Below are 18,549 nucleotides of genomic sequence, written 5' to 3'. Positions count from 1 at the left end.
TCATGTTATTAAACTTTTAATGAGAGGGTAAAAAATAAAGAATCCTTTTAAAAGTCAAATAATTCATTGAAAACAATGCAAGTAACACATGCAATTGTCACTTCTCTCTTCTGAGAGAAGAATTTGACTCCATCTGTGCCAGACACACAGCTGGAGGATGAACACATGGAGACCTTCATGTGGCTGCTCCCGAGGCCCTAACACCCAAATAAGTCCTTGAAAATTGAAGTGGGGCGTTAGATGTAGTGTCTCACAAAGTTGAATTCCCATAAGTCACATGGCAGTATGTCACCAGCAAATGATGGTCACAGTAAAGACAACAACAGTCGTTGTAAAATAACAAAAGTGCAATTTTTTAATTGAATGTTCTTATTTATTTATTTTTCATGTATATTTATTTATTTATTTTTGGCTGCGTTGGGTCTTCATTGCTGCGTGCGGGCTTTCTCTAGCTGCGCTGAGTGGGGGCTACTCTTCGTCGCGGTGCACGGGCTTCTCATTGTCGTGGCTTCTCTTGTTGCAGAGCACGGGCTCTAGGCCTGCGGACTTCAGTAGTTGTGGCACACGGGCTCAGTAGTTGTGGCTCATGGGCTCCAGAGCGCAGGCTTCAGTAGTTGTGGCACGCAGGCTCGGTAGTTGTGGCTTGCGGGCTCTAGAGCGCAGGCTCAGTAGTTGTGGTGCAGGGGCTTAGTTGCTCCGCAGCATGTGGGATCTTCCCAGGCCAGGGCTCGAACCTGTGTCCCCTGCACTGGCAGGTGGATTCTTAACCACTGTGCCACCAGGGAAGCCCCAAAAGTGCAATTTATTGCCTTCTTACAATCTGCTTGACATTACGCTTTACATGGATAGTCCACTATCTCATCCAGTCCTGGTTTTCCCTGATTTGGTCATGTTTAAGGTCATGTACACTACTGGAAAGAGAATGTGATGAGTAAAGCCTATTTAAACTTAGTCCTTGTATCTTATCTTAGATAGTATGTTTACCCTTTAAGATAGAGGTGGTACCATACTGGGGAGGTGGGGAATGGGGGTGAATTAATCTCTGACTCAGTAGTCAAAGCCTGAGGAGGTTAACTTAGTAGTCAAATTTCCACTTCAATTAAAAATATTTTTAAAGTACTTTTATCTGTTATGGAATTCGTTTAGATTCAAATGCTTTTCTGGATTTATTTATACCAAAGCCAATGTTCTGTGTAATTCACTGTACAAAGACAAAACAATAGGTGTTAATAAGGCTATATACAGTACCATGTATTTTCAGGTTATAATTTAAGATACTGTTGCCAAAGTCACCTTGAGGATTTAAAAAATCATCCTAAACTCAGAACAGGTTGCCAGAAATAAATAACTTATCTATAAACTTGTATTATAGCATTTTAAAAATTTTATTTATATTTCATTTATTTATTTATTTTGGCTGCATTGGGTCTTCGTTGCTGCACGGGCTTCTCATTGCAGTGGCTTCTCTTGTTGCAGAGCACGGGCTCTAGGGGGTACCGCCTTCAGTAGTTGTGACTCACAGGCTCTAGAGCTCAGGCTCAGTAGTTGTGATGCACGGGCTTAGTTCCTCTGTGGCATGTGGGATCTTCCTGGACCAGGGATCGAACCCATGTCCCCTCCATTGGCAGGTGGATTCTTAACCACCACACCACCAGGGAAGTCCCGTATTATAGTATTATTGAATGTAGTAATGTGCTAAATTTATGTAAAAACTTGACTATTGAAAGAGCTACTATTTGTAGATATCATATCAAAGTGTAATTGGCTTATCTTTTGGTTCAAGATGCATTTAGTATCTCCTGAATGCAAGAATGTATTATTTACTGAGAACATGCAGAATTATCACTGAATTAGATGTGTTTGTCTTTGTGGCCGACATCATTCATTTAGCTGAAGTGAATAGTTTATCACGATTTAAAGATTGTGAAACACCTATATGAATCATTAAGTTAAATTTTAGCAGGGTGTACTCTCTTGATAGGGACCCACATTTCTGAGACTCTGATATTCATGTAACCAGAAGAGTTATTCATTAGCAAATGTGGATGATAAATACAGTCACAACCCTAGATTGCATTTGCTGGTGTTGACCTAGAAGCGATGTGATTCTGTTTGTGAAATACCCAAGGAGGCTGTTGAACCAGTAAACATTATTGATAAAAGGGTTAATGTGATTCTTAATACATTGTATTAGATTATTTTCCCAGTGGTTTATAGAATTTTTGAATTTCACAGTCCAAAAAAAAATTTTTGCCAAGAATGAATACTTAAAAAAAAGAACTTCTGTTTTTACCATAATTTCATAAAACACTGGGCAAGAAAAATACCTGGCATATAGTCATCCTGACTCAATAAACGTTAGTTGAATAAATGGGCGGGTGAATGAACAACAAAAAAGTTGTGATGATATAATTTTAGAATAAATGAAAGCCTTTAAATGGAATATACTTATTTTTAGGAAAAACTAAATCCATTGTCCTTAATGTTGCAATTTCCCCATGGCCCAACACACTCTTCATGACATACCATGAGCCCACAGGTTGACTGGTTGCTACATAACTAGCCACTAGGTAGTTCAGAGTTAGCTGTATTCTGGATGTGCTTCGTATCCCTTTGTCTACCCACCATGGACAATTCACTTCTAGCCGTTTACAGAGCACCTACTCTGACCCAAACATGTAGTAGTCTAGGGTTTGAGGATGCCACAATGATTAAGACACAGCCCAGGCTCTCAAGCAGAGTGACTTAGTTGGGGAAAGAGATGTGCTCCCCCAAGCAAATAAACCCATATTACACTACAGTGTGGTGTCACAAAAAGACTGCCGATCGCTAGGTGTATGGGTGACAGAAAGAAAATAAAAATGTACTCTGTGATGAACATGGAAGTTGAGTGTTGGATAAGGTGACATTTTACTATAACTTTAGAGTCTTTTCCAATCTCTTGTGGCCTGTGTTTCTAAGTAAACATGTTGCTTTTGGATCAGAAGCCAACGTTGTGTGGCCTTGGGGAAGTTACTGAAGTAACTTCAGTCTCAATTCTTGCACTGTAAATCACTTACAGAGTGATTGTGAGGATGGTATTGTATAATATTTGTAAAGTTAGTACAGTGGCATATAGCAAGTAAGCTACTAGCATAGCTAGTAGAGCCTGTTTGAACAGCAAAAATAGTCTGTATGATACTATATACCGTAACATCTTACAGAAAAAACCTGAATGAACTTTTTTGGCCAACCCAATATAATGGTAGATACATCTGACAAAATCTGTGGAATGTTCAACATCAAGGTGAACCCTAATGTAAACTATGGACTCTGGATAATAATGATGTATTAGTGTACATTCATCAATTGTAACATCTGTTCCTTTCTCGATAATTGATGGTAGAGCAAAGTTGTGTGTTGGGGGGCAGAGAGTATATGAGAACTCTGCACTTTCTGCTCAGTTTTGCTGTGAACCTAAAACTGCTTTAAAAAATAAATCTCTTTTTTTTTAAAGACAATCCAATTAAAAAATAGACAAAGGATTTGGATAGACAGTTCTCCAAAGAAGATAGGCACATAGACAATAAGGGCATAAAAATATGTTCAACGTTATAAGCCGTCATGGAAATGCAAGTCAAAATCACAATAAGATACCACTACACAGCCATTAGGACAAGTGTAACAAAAAAGATAGAGAATAACAAGGGTTGCTAAGAGTGTGGAACAATTAGGACCCCCTACTCTGTTGGTGGGAATGTAAAATGGGGCATCCTCTTTGGAGAAGAATCTGGCATACAATATAGGGTTACCATGTGATCCTGCCATTCTACTCCTAGTTGTAAACCTAAGAGAAATGAATACATACGTCCACACAAAAATTTGTATATGAATGTTAATAACATTATTCATTATAACCAGGAAGTGAAAACAACTCAAGTGTCCATCAACTGATGCATGGATAAACAAAATATAGTATGTCCATACAATGGAACATTATTTGGCAGTAAAAAGTAGTGAAGTACCAATACATGGCATTACATGGATAAACCTTGTAAACATTATGCCAAATGAAAGAAGCAAGTCACAATGGACCATATCTTATATGACTCTATTTATATGAAATGCCCAACATAGACAAATCTACAGAGACAGAAAGTTGATTAGTGCTTGCCTAGGGGTTGCCTAGGGGTTATGGGCAGATTGGAAGTGATAGCTAAGGAGTGTTGGGTTTCTTTTGGGGGTGATGGACATGCTTTAAAATTGATTGTGATGATGGGATGCACAACTCTGGGAATATATTATAGACTAGAATATATATAGAACTATGCACATTAAGTGGGTGAATTATACTATAATAGGACCACTCCTTTCTGAGACTGACCGTATGCCCAGTGGTTAATAGCCAAACGATTATTTGGGCATTAACATTATGTAGCATCTTATATTGGCAATGTGGGTTTACAGTGTTAAGCTCTATTTTTGTTTTTGTTTTTGTTTTTAATTTATTATTTTTGTCTGTGTCGGGTCTTAGTTGCGGCATGCGGGGTCTTCGTTGAGGTGCATGGCCTTCTTTCTCGTTGTGGCCCGCGGGCTCCAGGGCACGTGGGCTCTGTATCTGTGGCACACGGACTTAGTTGCCCGCGGTATGTGGGATCTTAGTTCCCTGACCAGGGATCGAACCCGTGCCCCCTGCATTGGAAGGTGGATTCTTTACCACTGGACCACCAGGGAAGTCCCTGTTAAGACTCTGTTGTTCCTAGTCTCCCAGTCCATTTATAAGATTTGTTGTTGTTGTTGTTTGTTTCCTTTTTATTAAGATACATATACTTAACCTACAATGAAATATACATATCTTAAATGTTTAGTCTGGTGCATTTTGACAATGTATATATTCATGTAAAAACAAGATATAGAACATTTTCATCACCCCAGAAAGTTTCCTCCTACTCCTTTCCAGTCAATCCTCTCCCCTTCCCCTTTCTGATTTCTGTCATTATATGTGAATTTCCTCTATTCTTGAACCTCATATAAATTAAGTCACTCAGTGTATGTTTTTTGTGTCTGCCTTTTCTCACTCAACTTAATGCTTTTGATATTAATCCACGTTGTTTTATGTGTCAGCAGCTCATTCCTTTTTATTGTCAAGTAGTGTTTCATTGTATCTACAATTTACTTATCCATTCTCCTGTTGATGGACAGGTTGTCCCCAGTTTTTGGCTATTATGAATAAGGCTGCAATGAACATTTTGGGCGATATATGTTTTCATTTGTTTTGGGTGGATCCCTAAGAACTGTGGGGACATAGGGTAGATATGTGTATAACTTTATAAGATCTGTCAGAATATTCTCCAACCTGATTTTACCATTTATATTCCTGCCTGCAAAATGAGAGTTCCAGTTGCTCCATATCCTCACCGACATTTGATGCTGTCATTCTTTTTATTTTAGTGATTCTAGTGGGTGTGAAGTGGCATCTCATTGTGATTTTAATTTGCATTTCCATATTAACTAATGAGGTTGAGCTTCTCACGTGCTCATTATATATATATTTTTGTAAAATCTATTCAATTGTTTTCAGTTTTGGGGGGTTGGGACTTCAGCATGACGCTGGCCAGTTTGCAGGGTTCCTGGTTACTTCCCAGAGACAAAATGGCCTAGGAACATGGCTTTTGGAGCTTGATGTCTTGCCTGTTTCACAACTCCACGATTAGAACTCAAAATATAAACTTGCGAATAGACCACAATAGATCCCCGAGATATAAATGGTAATGTAGAATTGGATGTAAATTTAGCCTGGTAGCCATACATTAGCAGTTTTATGTAACATTACTTCAGTTCTTTATGAGAACCTAAAGAAGCACAGGAATTGTTTTTCAGAGAGGCAGTTGAGAGTAATAATTTGGAACTTGAACTCTGGAGTCAGATACTGTAGTTATATTTCTACCTCTGCCATTTACTGTGTCTTCTTTGGGTCTTACTCCTATCTCTGGGCTTCAGTTTCTTCATCAAAAAATAAGGAAGAAAGTAACAGTAACTATACCCCAGACTGTTGTTAAAATTAAAGGAATTAATACAAATGAAGCATTTAAAATAATGCTGAATTCATAGAAAATGCTGTATGAAGGTTAGCTAGTGTTATTATTGATTTTGAGTTGATGGCCTGGCGTGATTAGGTGCTCAAAAGTGTAGATTTTCCTTGGGAAGTAACCAGCCTTTATCTGGATAGCCATTCATTCATTTAGCATCAATCTTAAACAGCTACATAATGTTTAATTCCATTTCTATAAAATTCTCTAAATGGTGACATTGCAGAGGTGGAGAACATACTAATGGTTGCCAGACATTAAGGATTTGGGGTAGGAGGCTATCAGGGGTTAGCATGAGGGAGTCCCTTGGTCATGATGGAACAGTCCTGTGCTTTGAGTGTGGTGGTTACAGAGATCAGTACATGTGATAAAATTGCCTAAAAATACACACACACACACACACACACACACACACACACAAATGAGTGCACGTAAAAACTGGTGAAATCTGAATAAAGTCTATAGATTGTACTAATGTCAGTGTCTTTGTCTGATATTGTACTTTTGTTATTTCTGTAAGATGAAACCATTGGGGGAATCTGGGTGAAGAGTACACGGGGACTCTACTGTTTCTTGTTGCTGTTGATTTTTTCAGCAGCTTTGGTGAGATATAGTTCACATACCATACCATTCACTCATATTAAAGCATACCATTCATTGGTTTTTAGTATATTCACAGATATATGCAAGCATCACCACAGTCAATTTTAGACCATTTTTATCACCTCAAAAAGGAATCTCACACTTTAGTTAACATCCCCAACCCCCTAGATCCCCTCCAGCCCCTGGCAACCACCCAGTCTACTCTGTGTCTGTACATTTCCTTGTTCTGGATATTTCATATGAATGGAATCATATACTATGTGGTCTCTATATTATTTTGCAACTCTCCATGAGTCTATAATTATCACAAGATAAAAAGTTTAAAAATGAATGGCCGTGCTGCTCTGGGACAAGCAGTGTGCTGGGCCCAGTGGACACATGACTAAATGAAGCCATGATCACTGCCCCAAAGAGCCTAGAGGTTAGTGGGAAAGACAGAGAAGTTGAGGGACAATGAGAGCGTGTGTGACAAGTGCTCAGATGGAGGTAAAGTAGGAGCCTGCACAATACCAGGAGGAGTATAGCTTAGATTGGGGTGAGATCAGGCAGAGTTCCCCCAGAGGAATTGGTTAGCAAATTTTTTAAATGCATGACATGTGGAAAGAATCTGGGACCATGTGTGGACTGCAAGCTCCTGGGACATCTGTAGAACTAAACCCTTTCTCAAGACTTTTCCTCCTGTTGGCTGGAGTCTCCTGGCTACAGTGCTTAGTGGCCAGGCAGCCCTCATCTACTGTTTCTTCTCCCCAGTGTCCAACAAGCACCCGTTTGTGGACAGCAATCTTCTCTACCAGTTCAGAATGAACTTCCGGCGGAGGCGAAGACTGATGGAGCTGCTCAATGAAAAATCCCCCTCCTCCCAGGAAACTCATGACAGCCCCTTCTGCCTGAGGAAGCAGAGCCATGACAATCGGAAATCTACCAGTTTTATGTCAGGTATGTCAGTTCCCTTGTTTGTTTGATCATATATATCTGTCTTTTGAGAAATAGCATAGTTGTAACTCACCTTTGTGAAATTCTGTTCTCCAGCAAATTTGTATTTATTTATAACCAAAATTTTATTTATTTATTTATTACCCCCCCCAAAAGAAACCATACACACATACAACCAGATTGTTCCTGTGCAGCCAACATACATGCTAAGAAATCTGTTTTATAACACTATGTATTTGAATTATAGAAGACCACTCAAGCTCTCACTCCTACCTTATTTACTTTCATTTACAAACAATCCTTACATATCGTTAGTTATCCAGTTTTCTAAGTCACAGCATTGAGAAGCTATATATTTTAAGGACGAATAAAGTCTTCTTAGGGCATATACAACTAAAAGACAACTGATTATCAATCCATCACACAGAACAAGTTAAAACTGTGAAAGGTAGACACGGGTGCTCAGAAAGCACAGCCTGGGACATTATATGTTAGGTCAGACTGTCCCATGTTGACAATTAACCTGGACAGAAATGATGACTGATGTTTGCAAAGATAACCCCATTTAAACAAAATATAAAATAATCCCATTCACCCAGAAAAGGTTAACTTGATGTGTCATTCTGTGTAAGTGGGTGAGGTGCTTAACAGGATATCTTCAACTCCTCTGAAAACTTGACATTGACTTGAGAAACTGATTGGCCTAAGGTTTGGAAGTTATGGGCTTCACCCAAAACCCAGAGCAAAATGAAAATGTGTCTTGGTTATGAATAGGAGCGGACCGTGAGAACACTTACAACTAGATGTATTGAGAACTTTCTGTGCCCTTGGCACAGATCCAAGCTTAGTTGCATACATTTTCTCACTTAATTCTCACTATTACTCTTCGAGGAAAGACTTTTCTTGTCTCCATTTTACAGGTGAAGAAACTGAGGCATGGAGAAGTTGAGTGGCTTACCCAAGGTCACACAGCTAGAAAGTGATGGACAGGGCTGGGTCTTGCACCAGTTCTGTCTTATCCCAGTGCTTATATTATACTGGCTCCTACCCAACCTTCTACATCCCAGGTTCCTCAGACACAGCTGGGATGGAGCAGAGAAGGAGCCAGTAGCCACTCCAGGAAAGTAAACACTAACCAAGGGTCAGAAGCCTAGGCCTGTGCTTAGATGCGCACCAGCTGTGTGTCCCTAAGGCTGCCGTCTCCTGCAGTTGCAGAGGAACCGTTCACGTCTTCGCTGGTACTGAGGTTTGCCTGTTTTTCAGTGGGCCCCGTAGACGTGAACAAGTGATGAGAAGGATACAGTAACCATGGTCACCATAAAAGCCAGCCTTGATTTTGTGCTTCCCATGTGCCGGGCACTGAGCAGAGCACTCTTCATGGTTTCTTTCATTGGATCATATGCCTTGCTGTCTTTCCCTTGTTGAGAGCCAGCCAACTCCATAGTGGAGAAAACGAGATCATATCACTGAAGCTGCTGCCTCACATACACCTTCAAAGCCTGAAGTTGTGCTCTGTGTTTTAATCTCCTTCTGTGGCTCTGGGCGATTAAAGATTTAATCTTCAACCAGGAGGCACTTATCATCACTGTTAACTCATTAAGCGTCTCGCCAGCACTTAATTTACATCCTCTCAGGGATGCTTAGCGTGGACTCGGTAGTTCTTAAAATAATATTTTACGTAACTGAGTACTTTTAAATATATAATCCACTCCTTGCACCAGTCCCGTGAGATGGCATTCTGCCCACTTTACAGTTGGGGAAACTGTACATTTAGAAAACCGGAGGGAATGGCCCCAGGCTGTGCTATTCGTCAGGGGCAGAGCTGCCACTCAAACCCTTGCTTTTTCGACGCCAAGGCCAGAGTGCTTTATTCCGGCACACGTGACCTGCCTCACTGTACCTGGCAGCTGAAAGCCAGCGTGCATGCTCTGGGGAGCCGAGACCATCACCGTCGGTGACTCTGTGTGTTCCCGGCCCACAGTCAGCCCCAGCAAGGAGGTCAAGATCGTGTCTGCCATGCGGAGAAGCAGCATGAGCAGCTGCGGCGGCAGCGGCTACTTCAGCGGCAGCCCCCCCGCCAGCGGCAGCCCCCCCGTGCTCTGCAACCCCAAGTCTGGTGAGTGGCTGACAAGCGGCCCCGTCTCTGACCGTGACTGTGGGGGACCCGGGCCTGTGTGCAGGTGGGGCTCCCCGGGAAGCGGATTCTCAGGCAGAGGGAGACTAGCATGGGAGTATCTTGTTACATTGTGCTCTTGGGGGACAGCACCCCTTGGATGCAAGGGAAGGACGTGGGTTTGGGCCGAGGGAGAATTGGGCTGGAGTGCAGTCCCCGTGAAGGCTGCGGCTCGCCCCAGGTGGAGCTCTGGAGTTGGGAGGGTCTTTGAGAGTTGTCCCGATTTGGGGTGAGGTGGCCAGGCTTTTATACCCTCACCTTGATCAGTCATTGGATGTTGGCTGCCCCTGGGAGGAAGACGTGACCTGGGGAAAGCGGCTGTCTTTGGAGAGAGAGTTCCAAGGACAGTTGAGAACACTGGCTGTCTGAGGGCTGTCTGCTGTTAGCAGTCCCAGCACTGGGAGGAAACACTCAGTCCTGAAGGAAGGTTTGAGCAGCAAACAGCAGGGGAGATAGCGCTGCCCCAGACTGCAAGTGATGCAAAGATCTGTTGGGTCTCCGCACCCCTAAGGAAGAAGCTTGGATCTCTGCAAACCTAGCCACCCCTGCAGTGGACTCTTGGTGCCTTGGGGTTTCAAACTCTACTCATCAACCTCCATGGCTTTTACATTCCACAAAAAAAAACCTAGGCACAAAGATTGTTAATGAACTTGTACTTAGATCTAATCAGTTCTTCAAGCCCCACAGGAACCTGTAACCCATCGATACCACCACCTTCTCACTGTGCTCACCCACCTCCTTTCCAGGATTAGCTTGCCTGGTCCATCGTGATAACCATGGCCTTGAAAACACCTTCCGCTCCATTTGTTTAGTGCCCTGTCCACCCTCAGTTCCGTGTATCACCTTCAGGGAAGGCACTTTGTTCCTTTGTTCATGCCGTTTCCTTATTACCAGATGTTGGGGATACAAAGATGAGAGGTCATGACCCCATCCCTCAGTGAGCACATCATCTCTTTGAGGAAAAAAAAAAAATGCACTCATGAGAATAAGGACAAATAGATGTTGTTAAAGGGCTTTAAGAGAAAACAGTCATCTAATGCTGTTGTCTAGGTATTTTTCTTCATCTAACTTTTTTTTTCTTTTTTTCTTCTTTTTTTGCTGTCTTTTGGAGGGTTAGCTCTAAGAATAAAGTTGTAACCTGCAAGTGAATGAAGAAACTTGCTTCCACACTGTCTCTGGCTGGAAAATCTTCCAGCACCCATATATTACCAGGTTTTTCAATTAATAGAGCACTGCTGATAAGGTAGAATGAGAAGAACTATATTGTTTGATGTAGCATGTTTGAAGCCCTGGTAGAAATCTGATACCTCCAAGTTAGAATCAAAAGCGTTCAATTTCAGGAAAGGGTTAATTGTGCTCAAGCCATTTTACATGTTTTTGATCGCTTACCAGAGTAGAAGAAGGAACAAAGTGTTAATTGCTTAAATTACACATTCATCTTCCCTGAGGTAGGTTTGCATTGTTTCCTCTTTCTCCTTAGGCCCTTGACTCAAAGGGAAAATATTACTGATATGCAGGCATTAAAGAAAGGTCAGGTTGCCTTTTTTGGGTCTCTAAGGACCAAAGCTGTCAGGTCTTCATTGTGGTTCCTAAGTCCTACGTCTTACCTGTATTCTGACAAGCTTCTCTTTTACTCTAAGAGTGTTCCCAAGATGCAGGGAGCTCATCTGTGATTTTTTTTCTCTCAAGCAGGTAAGCAGGCTTCACAGTAAGGCATTTAAAATTAATCATTAGATATCCATCAGGATATATTTTTTAACACTGTATATAAATGCCCTAATTCAGATAAAGAAAGTGCTACAGAAAGTAACATAATCAGTATCATTGTGATGAGTAAATAAGTTGCCAAGGATATGAAAAGAGTAAGCTAGAAATAATTCCCTAGGTTTCAAAGTTTCTACATTTTTTAACATAAGAGAGAAAGTGTATTAAATGATCAGTATTGTTGCCAAATATTACAATATAGTGTGATTCAAAACCACAATGAGATATTACCTCATCCCTGTCAGAATGGCTATCATCAAAAAGAACACACATAACAAATGCTGGAGAGGGTGTGGAGAAAAGGGAACCCTCTTGCACCATTGACAGGAATGTAAATTGGTGTAGCCACTATGGGAAACAGTATGGAGCTTCCTTAAAAAAGAATTAAAAGTAGAACTACCATGTGATCCAGCAATTTCACTTCTGAGTATTTATCGAAAGGAAATGAAAACACTAATTTGAAAAGCTCTCTGTACCCCCATGTTTATTGCAGCATTATTTATAATAGCCAAGACATGGAAACAACCTAAGTGCCCATCAATGGATGAATGGATAAAGGAAATATCACACACACACACACACACACATACATATACACACGTACACAACGGAGTATTATTCAGCCATAAAAATGAAGGAAATCCTGCCATTTGCAACAAAATGAATGAACCTTGAGGGCATTGTGCTAAGTGAAGTAAGTCAGGCAAAGAACGACAAATGTTATATGATCTCACTTGTATGTGGAATCTAACAAAAAACTCATATATACAGAGAACAAATTGGTGATTGGCAGAGGGGGGTTGGTCGGTGGGCAGGGATTGGTGGTTGGGTGGACCAGATGGGTGAAAGGGGTCAAAAGGTACAAATTTCCAGTTTATAGGTAAGTCCTGGGGAATGTAATGTACAGCAAGGTGACTATGGTTAATGATACTGGGTTGTATATTTGAAAGTTGCTAAGAGAGTAGATCTTAAAAGCTCTCATTTCAAGAAAAAGAAAAGTTTGTAGCCATGTGAGGTGATGATGTCAACTGGAGTAGTTGATCATTTCATAATATATGCACCATTATGTTGTAACCTGAAACTAATATAATGTTATATGTCAATTATATCTCAATAAAAATAGGGAAAAAGTGTAATAAAAATAAATGGTCGATATTGTCAAATACCACAAGTACAGTGTGATTCCTACATCCACGTTTATAAACCCCAGAGGGGATTGTGTGGGTAGGGGCCTGGAGGCAGTTGAGTGACAGGGAATAAAAAGGTCAGAATCCTCAACCATGGACCCCTTCTCTTTGCATTGGCAGGCGGACTCTCAACCACTGCGCCACCAGGGAAGCCCGAGTTTAAATCTTAATTCTGCTTCCCGTTGACTCTGAGGCCTTGGACGCAAGCTATTTAACTTTTCTCAGCTTCTGTTTCCTCCCAAATAGAATAGGGATAAGGATGAAATGAACCCATTAGTTCTTGTGATGATTAAATAATAGAATATCTTTAAAGCACCTAACATAGTACCTAGCACATGTTAATTATGCAGAAGAGCTCCCCAGTGTTACGATTCAAGGCAAAAGGCAGTGCGTACCCGCAATCTGGGGTATTAATAAGGAAATCCGTGAGGCTTTGGTGAATGGGGTGTGTATGGTATGATGGGGGAGGGGTTTGTATGGGGTGGAAACGGTTATCAGACGGCCAGAGTCAGGATTTCTCTCTCTCTTTTTTTTTTTTAACATCTTTAAGGATTTCTTTTAATTTTGACATGTTGAATGCACATCAAGGTCTAAGAGAAAGAAATTCAGGAACTAGAAAATGTGGTCTTTTCCTTTATAGAAAAATGTCAAGCCACTCCTTACCCCACCCCTGGCACTCTTGCTTCCCCTCCCCCTGCTCCCGTCTCTGCTTTCTGTAGCCCTGTAAGTTAGGTTTAGGGTTATTTATGTTTGCTAATATTTTCTGCCTCTGTGCAGCTAGAATATAAACTGGGAGGCAGGGATCTTTGCCACTTTTGGTCACTGATGTCACACATGAGGCATTCAGAAAATATCTGCTGAATGAAAGAACAGAGGGCTCAGAAGGGTCTGTACCTTGACACTGTGTCTGTCTTACAGTGTTAAAAAGACCCGTCACTTCTGAGGAACTCCTGACTCCCGGGGCTCCGTATGCGAGGAAGACATTCACGGTAGGCTCATCATTTGGTTTTTCTCCCATGCTGCTCGTTTGTCTGGGCCGTGTCAACATGGCAGTGTGTCCATATGTAGCTTAGGGACGGAATTGAAAAGCTTCTCCGAATTTCCCTTTTGTTTTGAGCATGATTATAATAGTAGACTTTCTTGACCTTTAGGCACTAAAATGCATTAGGACTTGATATAATTCATTATTAATACAGCATTTAAAATTCCTTTTGATGTGTCCTTCAAAAAAAGATTTCCATTATGTACTTATTCTAATATAATGACAGATTCAAAGGCAGATGGTAGAACAAATAATGCTAATGATCCCTGCTGCATTATAGTTAATTCTAAAAATTATTTAAGACATGAGGGAAGTCTTACGATAGAGAGAGAAAACTATGGCATAGATTGTTCTACCATAAGGAATGACGTTTTTGACAATGTTATCGTGCCTTGAGTTATATAAGCACCTGATTTGGGCGCACTGCATAACTGTGAGCACCTCCTGACCACCTGCCCTTTCTTGGAGGTCCTTCAGCCTTCCTTCTACTCCTAGGGTCCCACTGGTATTCTTTTCTTTTCTTTTTTTTTGGCCACACCCTGAGGCATGTGGAACTTCCCTGACCGGGGATCGGACCCATGCCTCCTGCAGTGGAAGTACGGCGTCTAAACCGCTGGACCACTAGGGAAGTCCCCCACTGGTCTTCTTCAAACAGAATCCACGTTCTCTGCTTGACATCACCTCACCCACTTCCTGTCGACTTGACTCTGTCTCTTTGTCTTCTCACATCTACATTGACGTCTTCTTTAAAATACTTGTCATCTTTCCTGTAGTCTTCTAATTTTTGTTTTAATACCCCAGGGTGGGGAAAAAGCTTTCCACGCTCATTTGTGCTAGGAACATTTGTCGAGGACTACTTCACGTTCTGAGCATTAAGGAATTAAAACAGGATGGGTCCAGTCCTAGCCAGTCAATATGAAAAAAGCACTGTTAATATGTCTGTATCAGGGAAAAGGTAAACTGGACATTTGAAAGTGCAGTTAGGTATAATGAACTAAGAGCAGCAAACCCTAAAGCCAATGAAGTACCTAATAAAGAACTTCTCAGACAGGCAAAAACTAGTAAGAGTTCATCGACACTAAAACCTGCCCTAAAAGTCTTTTTCAGAATGGTCACAAAAATTTCAGTTGCTTCCCTACTTTTCCTCAGTCTCCAGCATTCAAGAGACATTGGATTGTATTTTTTAGCTGTATTTCTTTTCGGTTTTAAATATCAATGCCAGCATTGCTAGTAATTGACTGTGAATGGCTGTCGTCTCTATTTCAGTTGGGGTATGTATTAGAGACATGTCTGGGAGCTGCCCAGAGAATGTAACTGGCAATTCTAATTATGATTCTATAAGGAAAGTCACCCTCCAGTTTCAAACAACTTTTGGACCAGAGTGAACTGGTCAACTGGAAGTGAACTGGACCAAAGTGAACTTTATGTACTTTTTCACTGTCTTTTCTTGGTACAGAAAATCGGGTTTCAAGAGAGCCAAGACTCTTCATGGTTTCCCCCATTAGTAATTTAAATGGTTACTTTAAACTTCAATGATTGTAAAGCAGATATACTCAAATAAAAAAAAAAAGTTCAGTGACGTATCAAGATCATCAGGAAAGAATCCTTTGGATGCAGGGGAAGAGAAATTGGATCTGGAGGGAAATTTCAACCATATTTTTATATGACTTCCCATTTGAGTCTGATATTCAACTGCATAGCAGCCTAAGAAAGAGGCCATCTGCCAGTTATTGACTGAGTAGTGACCTCACAGAAGAAGCTCCTTTCTGCCAAACAGGTGTTTCTTGACCATGTTTTCCGCACAGAGATATAAGCCTGTGTTTGTGATAGAAGAGTCCCGTTCCCCTGACAGGGTAGAGATGAAGTGGAGAAGAGGTATATCTCATGGCATGCCTTTCGTCTTGGCTTTTCTCTGTCTTGGAAGGGCGGGCACACTGCCAGGGACCATCTGCTGGTGGCTAATTGTGGTTTTCCTCTCTAGGTTGTTGGTGACGCAGTAGGCTGGGGCTTTGTGGTGCGCGGCAGTAAGCCATGCCACATCCAGGCCGTGGATCCCAGTGGCCCAGCAGCCGCTGCAGGAATGAAGGTACCTCCAGTACAGCAGTGTCTGAATACTTCACGCTGTATTTCGTTGTTTGCTGCCATCTGTACTTTCTCTCCCTGCGTGTTTTGGTCCCATTTTTGTCATTTCCTTTTCGCTTTCTGAATGGGGGTGAAATGAAGCCAAGAGCGTATGAGGTAGCCACTAAAAGGATAAGTTTTTCTATCGCTTGGACTATTGCCTTCTTGGTTTCCAAACCTCCCTCGGTATTTTACATTTCTCTCCTGAACCAATACTGAATTTGAAAAAAAGTTTCTTTTTGCTTAAATCTTATACAGTAATTCTACTGCTTTTGTTCAAAGTATATACTTGTGGCGTTTAAGCAGCCAAGACACAAGAAACAGTAAATAGTGAGAAAAAGAGAACAAAAGTCGTGGAGTTTGGAAGAGGAGATCTGGATTCTTTTATTGGTTTTTACTACTTACTAGCTCTTTGAACAAGTTCTGTAACATCTCAGAGCCTGTTTCCTCCTCTCTGAAATGATAATCATATTTCTTTCTGCTGTTTTATGGATTAAATATGTCGAAACACTTGATAAAGTACAAAGAACTACACAAACATCAAGAAACTGAGTGAATTGTGTAAGATTTTTGAAAATAATTTTTATACATTTTTAGTATTAAAGTAATGAATATAAAGTCAAGAAAATTTGGAAAATACACACAGGCAGAAAAAAAATGATAACTGCCTATAATCTTTCCTAGCTTAGAGATAACCACTCTTTACATTTTTAAGCAGCTCTTTTGAAGTATAATTGACATACATTGAAGTGTATCACTGTTAACATTTTGATTTATATTCTTCCAGACTTCTATGTATGTGTATATATATATATATATATACACACACATACATACACATAAGTATATATATACACATTGTTTTTATTTGTAAAGAAATATGGTATAAGAGGATATTGAGAGCACTGGTTTTCTGCTTCAAAACACCTTTATCTAGCACAGTTTTGTTCTGTCATCTGTAAAATATTTCACAGAGGGTATTTATCTCTTGATTATCTGGGACCATGGGAGGATGCAGGAGACTTGAAAGCCACAGATTATTCCCCCTTTTATTTCTTCAATGTTTTCACCCTCTCCCCTCAGTCCTTTTCCTAGAGCAGTAAACCAGTGAAGCAATGGCATGGTTTGGATCTCCACAGCTCTGGTTTCCAGCACTTACCTTCTGGCAATGGTTTACCTACTAGAAAAGAGAGGTGGGAAGCCGAGACCAGCTCAAGGGAGCACAGAGCAGAGATTATGGCCAGTCCAGGTAACCGATGCTGGTAGGATTCAGGATTGACTCTGCCCCCTGCTTTGAACACCTCCTTCACACAGGGAGGCACAGGCTTCCTGTGTCTTGTGCTCTGGGTAGGTTACAGAAGCCTCGTTGGCTAAGTCCATCTGTATTAGAGGCCCTTCCTACATCCTCAGTATTGCAGTGGGCACAGCCCCAAAGAAACCCAGAGCAGGAAAGTTGGCCAGGAGCATTTGTATCTGCGCTGAGGCCGAATTTTTCATTTTCTAATGGAACTCTTGGCTGTGGGAAGAGTTTTATATTTTATTCCCACAGTAAAGTACCTCAGTATAAATTATTTCTGGCAGCGTGCTTTGGTTCTGAGCGTGCACTCACTCGCATGGGGCTTGAAGCATACTTCCTTTGGGGAAAACAGTGGATTTACATGGCAGCTAAAGACGTTGTTTTGCTTAGCCAGGTGTCTTTCATTGATTCTAGTCCATCTTTATTGATTAACATGCATAATTGTTCTAGACATTGTCAGTTGATTTCTTAATTAACTTCTGAATGTACATACCCTGATGGATGGGTAACCTGATACACTTTTGTCAATTTCAGAAGCTAACACTTCATACGGTTTATATTCTTAGTTTTTCAGGGGGTTGTACAATGGTTTTCATATGTTATAGGGCAGTACAGCATTCAGTAGAACAGCGTTTCCAAAACTGTATTATACAGCTCTCTGGTCCAGCAAAATATCCTGTCCTGAGGTTCTGTGATCAAAACAGTTTTCAACTGCTGCACAGTTTATTCCCCTCTTGGAAATCTACAAAAAGCACATTAGCATACTAAAAATGCTGGGAAATCCATCTGGGGGAAAAAAATCTGTTTAAATTATCTAACACAACATTTATCACTGAAATGAAATCTTAAAATATAGCCCTGTTCTAAAAACCTGCTTTTGATGAAATTCTGTATTAGAATGACTGTATTGAGATATTTTTGAATTGTACTATTGGTTAAATGAAAATGACAGGGAGTAACGTGCTCTTCCATGTAATCTACTTGTGTATGTTCATTTAAATCCATTACTTTGTTATAGAAAACACTGAATGAATTATTTCGTATATTTACCATATGTATTTGTTACAGAATAACTTATATAAAAAGCCCTTTGTATAACCCAGGGGTCCCCAACCCCCGGGCCGCAGACCGGTACTGGTCCGTGGCCTCTTAGGAACCGGGCCACACGGCAGAAGGTGAGCGGCGGGTGAGTACGCGAAGCTTCATCTGCCGCTCCCCGCCGCTCCCCATCGCTGGTGTTAACACCCCTGCCCCAGTCCAGGGAAAAATTGTCTTCCACGAAACCAGTCCCTGGCGCCAAGAAAGTCAGGGACCGCTGGTATAACCCAATCCTGGAGGATTGTTAACACCAACCTGCCACA

The 18,549-nt window shown here is 41.0% G+C and overlaps 1 protein-coding gene across 5 annotated transcripts in view; it reads left to right on the top strand.

Annotated features, from left to right (window-relative positions):
* The window catches only part of DEPTOR (DEP domain containing MTOR interacting protein), a 186,908-nt gene that overhangs the window by 85,038 nt on the left and 83,321 nt on the right, over window positions 1-18,549 (top strand). For all 5 annotated transcript variants that reach the window (XM_089898779.1, XM_089898776.1, XM_089898778.1 and 2 more), the window contains exons 5-8: window positions 7,422-7,607; window positions 9,586-9,720; window positions 13,647-13,717; window positions 15,752-15,856. In XM_089898779.1, the coding sequence (XP_089754905.1) occupies window positions 7,422-7,607; window positions 9,586-9,720; window positions 13,647-13,717; window positions 15,752-15,856 (497 nt within the window). The remainder of the gene's footprint in view (window positions 1-7,421; window positions 7,608-9,585; window positions 9,721-13,646; window positions 13,718-15,751; window positions 15,857-18,549) is intronic.

Source organism: Delphinapterus leucas, chromosome 17 (genome assembly GCF_059928025.1).
Source record: "Delphinapterus leucas isolate spDelLeu-1000000601 "Yukka" chromosome 17, BTC_Dleu_Yukka2, whole genome shotgun sequence".
Taxonomy (NCBI): domain Eukaryota; kingdom Metazoa; phylum Chordata; class Mammalia; order Artiodactyla; family Monodontidae; genus Delphinapterus; species Delphinapterus leucas.
This window is presented reverse-complemented; position numbering and strand designations above follow the sequence as displayed.